At 44.3% G+C, this 6,000-nt stretch overlaps 1 protein-coding gene across 3 annotated transcripts in view; it reads left to right on the top strand.

Annotated features, from left to right (window-relative positions):
• The window catches only part of LOC136875738 (lipase 1), a 141,029-nt gene extending 135,523 nt beyond the window's left edge, over nt 1-5,506 (top strand). For all 3 annotated transcript variants that reach the window (XM_068228112.1, XM_067149310.2, XM_068228113.1), the window contains one exon: nt 5,351-5,506. In XM_068228112.1, coding sequence (XP_068084213.1) covers nt 5,351-5,500 — 150 coding nt within the window. In that variant the 3' untranslated portion in view covers nt 5,501-5,506. The remainder of the gene's footprint in view (nt 1-5,350) is intronic.
• Nucleotides 5,507-6,000: the final 494 nt, after the last annotated feature.

Here is a 6,000-nt window from a genome sequence, read left to right on the forward strand (position 1 = left end):
GAAGCAGCCATGGTCTTAAGTTAGATACCATCCCGGCATTTGCCTGGAGAAGAAGTGGGAAAACCACGTAAAACCACTTCGAGGATGGCTAAGGTCGGAACCGAACACACCTCTACTCAGTTGACCTCAGGAGACTGAGTGGACCTCGCTCCAGTCCTCGTACCACTCTTCAAATTTTGTGACAGAGCCGGGAGTCGAACCCAGGCCTCCCGAGGTGTCAGCTAATCACACTAACCATTACACCACAGAGGCGGACCCAATTCGACTTAAAGAGGTTATTTAAATTACCTTACACTCAGCGAAATTAGTGAGGTTTATAATATTATAATACTTCCGTTCAGAGTGTCCCGGTTTATATTCCCGGAAGAGTACAGAAACGACGAGGCCCGAGAACCCAGAGCATTCTATATCTGGAGGTTTCTATGGGGTTCGACTGACCAAAGTATCTCGAAGTGCCGCCCAGGTATATACCAGGTGGCTCAAGAACGCCGTACTTTCTACTTCCAAATGTCCCGCATGCACAAATGATGAATGGGATGTCTACCAACTGATTTTCACAGGGGCACTACTGCCAGCGGGTAGGTTACGTCAGAATATGCAGAGAGAAGGACCAGCCTGTTCGCTGGCAGCATGTTACTCAGCGTTACAGGTCTAATGCACCCCTTGCAATAGTAAACCTCGTTTTCCACAGCATATTTCTAGGCTGGTGTATGGTACAGCCGCACGATATTTGCTGTCAGCATATCGGCAATGGATAGTGTGTTCAGCAGCGACAAATACACAGACATTATTTTAATCTGGACAACCTGGTCGGAATGGAGCCGAAGTTCCAAAGAAACGTAGGCCAATGCCTTCTTCACACGTATTTTTCCTAACAGTGTTCGTTTTTGTATCATACAAGCAACTCTATTATCGATTTGAATTTCTACACGTTTATAAATTAATAAGTTATTCAATTTCGTTTTCTGCATCTTTGGCGTGTTTACAAACAGTAGCGGTGATTAGGGGTGGGGCGAGGAGGGACAGTGGCACCTTCCCCCCCCCCCACATATTGTTTGGAATAAACATTACATTTTTTCCACTTTAGCCAGCTGGAACTCGGAATTATTTTTAAAAAAAGGCTATTTGTACAAGCCTTGTTTTCTTATCTGCTAATTATTTCCTTTATTTTTTAATTATTAACATAATTATTGGGGGAAATGCGCAAATGTGCCGTTCGTCGCGGCTAACCGATTTGTATAGCGCTGCGGCAAGTAGTGGAGACTTTGCATGTGCTGTGAGGAATGGTAGTAGGGGTACATATTTGTTTCACAAGGTCGTGGGCACTGAGTTATAATTCACCCGATTGCCGCAAGCATCCGTCAGTCTGGCAGTCTCGTTTAGCGTCTGTTGGTTTCCTAGTGTGTATTCAAATATTAAATGATTTTAATTACATAATCATACCGTACTTCTATTTAATTGCACCGAGCGTGCAGGCCATGGGGTTAGGGGCGCGCGGCTGTGAGCTTGCACGCGGGAGATAGTGGTTTCGATTCCTACTGTCGGCAGGCCTGAAGATGGTTTTCCGTGGTTTCCCATTTTCACACCAGGCAAGTGCTAGGGCTGTACCTTAATTAAGGTCACGGCCTCTTCCTTTCCACGTGTATTCCTTTCCTGTCTCATCGTCGCCATAAGTCGTATCTGTGTCGGTGCGACGTAAAACCAATTCTTCTTCTTAATCTGCCTACTCTCCAGGGTTGATTTTTCCTCGGACTCAGCAAGGGATCCCACCTCAACTGCCTCAAGGTTAGATTCCTGGAGGGTGAGACATTGGGTCGGTATAGAACTGGGGAGAATGACCAGTACCTCGCCCAGGCGGCCTCACCTGCTATACTGAACTGGGGCCTTGGTGGGCGGATGGGAAGTTTGCAAGTGTTAGACAACTACAAGGGAAGGAAGCTTCCGTGGCCTTAAGTTAGGGACCATCCCGGCGTTTGCCTGGAGGAGAATTGGGAAACCACGGAAAACCACTTCGAGGAGGGCTGAGGTGGCAATCGAACCCACCTCTACCCAGTCGACCTCCCGAGGCTGAGAAGGCCACGTTCTAGCCCTCGTACCACTTTTCAAAACATCGTGGCAGAGCCGGGAATCGAACCCGCGCCTCCGGAGATGGCAGCTAATCACACTAACCACTACACCACAGAGGCGGACGTAAAGCCAATTGTAAAATAAATTCAATTGTAATTGTAATTTCAACGGGAGTTAATACCAACGTTCCTTTCACTGGGCTAAATTATTTGTTTTGTGTTATATTATTTATTAAGTAAATCTATTTAACCTGCCCAGTGGTTTGTTTGCGAGACCTGGTGAAAGTTTTAGTATAAAGCAGTTTATCACAATCTCAAAAAAGTATTATTACAAATAAACCACGGGGCAGGTTAATTACATTTACATAATAAATAACATAACACAAACGAAAGAATTTAGTCCGGTGAAAGTAAAGTTGATATTATCTCCCGTTGAAATTACATTTGTTTTACAATTGACTTCACGTCGCAGCGACACAGTTATGGCTTATGGCAACGGTGAAACAGGAAAGGGCTACGCGTGGAAAGGAAGAGGGCGTGGCCTTAATTAAGGTACAGCCCCAGCACTTGCCTGGTGTGAAAATGGGAGACCACGGAAATCCATCTTCAGGGCTGCCGACAGTGGAATCGGAACCACTATCTCCCGGGTGCAAACTCACATTTGCGCGCCCCTAACCACACGGCTGGTACAATTAAATAGAAGTACGGCACGATTATTCTATTAAAATCATTTTTGTATTTGAATACACACTAAGAAACTAATTTGCACTAAAAGAGAGTGCCAGACTGATGGATGCGCGCGGCAAGCGCGTGAATTATAACTCAGTGTCCACGACCTTGTCAAAAATGATGTACCCCTACTACTCTTCCTCACAGCATATGCAAAGTCTCCACTACCTGCCGTAGCGCTATACAAATCGTTTAGCCGTGACGAACGACATTTTGTGCGTATTTCCACCAACAATTATGTTAATAATTCAAAAATAAAGGAATGAATTAGCAGATAAGACAACAAGGCTTGTACAAATAGCTTTTTTTTAAATTTCTAGTTACAGCTGGCTAAAGTGGAAAAAAATGTAATGTTTACTCAAAAAAGTTGGGGGGAGGGTGCCACTGTCACTCCTCGCTCCATCCCCTAATCACCGCTACTGTTTGTAAACACGCCAAAGATGCAGAAAAGGAAATTTAATAACTTATTAATTTATAAACGTGTAGAAATTCAACTCGATAATAGAGTTGCTTGTATGAAACAAAAACGAATACTGTTAGGTGAAATACGTGTCTAGAAGGCATTGGCCAATGTGTGTTTGGAGCTTCGGCTGCATTCCGACCAGGTTGTCCAGATTAAAATAATATCTGTGTATTTGTCGCTGCTGAACACACTATCCATTGCCAATATGCTGACAGCAAATATTGTGCGGCTGTACCATACACCAGCCTAGAAATATGCGGTGGAAAACGATGTTTACTATTGCAAGGGGTGCATTAGACCTGTAACGCTGAGTAACATGCTGCGAGTGACAGGCTGGTCCTTCTCTCTTCATATTCTGACGTAACCTACCTGCTGGCAGTAGTGCCCCTGAAAATCAGTTGGTAGACATCCCATTCATCATTTGTGCATGCGGGATATTTGTAAGTAGAAAGTACGGCGTTCGGGAGCCACCTGGTATAAGTCCAGCGCGAACTGCGAGTTTGGTTCAGTTCAGTTGGAGCTCAGCCAGTGAGCAAAGTAGAGCGAAGAGTATGCTACAGTCACGAGTTCAGTGCTAGTGAGCTTCGTGCGAGCTCGGTCAGTCAGTAGTCGAGTGTGAGTTACAGCCTGAGCTGATTGCGCTTGTCTGCTAGGGTGTCTACCTGTTAGAACTGTGGGCTAGTTCTGTGTGCCTGTTATCGTGTGTTTTCGTCTCTTTCGCCAACTGTTGTGGGAGGACGTCACGGGTCCTGGTGCAACGTGGAAGAGAACACTGGATATCGGCAAGGGATTGTGAACAGAGTTCTACCGGAGTGTGTGGACAGCGAATACCATCCTGGAAGTAGCTGCGTTAGTGACAAGGAAACTCTTCTAGCTGTAAGTCTTCGATCTGATTGAGATTTCGTGCAACGACTTCAGTAGGAATATTTTATTCATCTATATCAAAATTAGATGCTTGGTCGTATACTTAGTACCTGTTTTGGTGTGTCGAGATTTGCTCATTTAAGCACAGAGTAGATAGGAGTGAATGGCGGGAAGCAGGTAGAGGTGGGGAAGTAATGTGTGTACCTGCATCCCACCGCTCACTTCTGTCTTAAATGATCAAACTTTGACACAAGAAAACAGGAGCTAAATACACGACTAGGCATCTAATTTTGATATGGCTGAATAAAGTATTCGTACTGAAGTTGTACTAAATCTCAATCAGAGCGGAAACTTATAGATGGAAGGGTTCCTTTGTGAGTGAGACTGTAGTGCTCGTGAACGAAGAGTGAGTGAATTAGTGGTAATGGACAGTGAGAACCAACGGAGAGAGAGTGCGCGTTGTAAATCCCAATATAAACTGGACATTTGTCCTCACCAGATGATGATGATGATGAAGATGATGATGCCGTTGGGTTCGAATACTATCGACGACAGCCTTGAAAATGGTTTTCTGTGACTTTCCGCTTTCACACCAGGCAAATGCTGGGACTGTACCTTAATTAAGGTCACGGTCGCTACCTTCCCAATCGCACTTCTTTTCCATTCTTGCGTTGCCAAAATACCTTTGATGTGTTAGTGGACGCTAAAGTAGCAAAAAAAGAAAAGAAGGAAGGAAATAAAGAAAGAAAGAAAGAAAGAAAGAAAGAAAGAAAGAAAGGCTACGGAACGGACCGATCTGGAGCTTCCCAACCTCACTCGTCAGCGTACTGCCTTCCATTCAGAGGTTCCCATGTTCGATTCCCGGCTAGGCCGGATTTTAATCGCTTCTGATAATAATAATTGTATGGTCTCAGCTATCGTGTGCAAGCAATTTAATTTGACGCCTTCTGGCTGCTTGCTCATCGTTTTCGACATCCCTTTTTACTCTCCCTAGGCCTGCAGATGGCGGAGTAAATTGTATCTCCATTGGGCGTCAATCGCTGAGTGCCACCAGAGATCTTTTACATGCCAACATCGTACGACACGGAGTGTCGAATGGAATTTTTATCCACTCTTCAAAAATCCGACTACCTCTACTGGGTTTGAACCCGCTATCTTGAACTCCATAGAGGGAGCTTTTAATATAAGTAGCTTGTTAGAATTAATGAGTGATATTTCTCTGTTTCAGGGAGTTCTGTACATGTCAACTATTCTACCAAATGTAGCTGAAGTTCGAAAGGTTCCATCAGAGAAGTTCAACCACATGGATTTCATCTGTCACATGAATCTAAAAGAACTGTTGTACGACCACATATTGAGCTGTCTAGAAAATTATTAAATATTGTTAGGAATCAAATAGTGGTTGTTTTATTGAAATAATTTAAGGGAGGATGACTCAGAACACACGCACAAGATGAATAACATCACTTGACTAATTACTGGGAATTTTTAAAAGACTCTTGTCCACGCAGTTGGTCTTCGGCTGGCAGTCTTTACTAAAGCTTGTGATCCTCCATAATCATGATTGACAGATTTCAGCTTCAGTTTTCACTTCACTTCGTACACACCGCGGTCGCTTTACACAGCAGTTCCATGTGGACGGATTCGTAAACACGTCTGCTGGCTATCACAACGCAGGACTGCTGTACATTTGGCTCGACTCCAGACAAGACCGATAACTCGCATAGTCAGTTCACGTGACCGCTCCACACTCTCAACTCTCAGCTCACAATTCCTAACTAAACAACAACCCAACACCAACTAGTCCATTTCAAAGCGAGACTACTCTTCTAGTTTTAATATCTTCGGGCTGCGGTCAGAATACGATTGATTATTCTA

Source organism: Anabrus simplex, chromosome 6 (assembly GCF_040414725.1).
Source record: "Anabrus simplex isolate iqAnaSimp1 chromosome 6, ASM4041472v1, whole genome shotgun sequence".
Classification (NCBI taxonomy): Eukaryota; Metazoa; Arthropoda; class Insecta; order Orthoptera; family Tettigoniidae; genus Anabrus; species Anabrus simplex.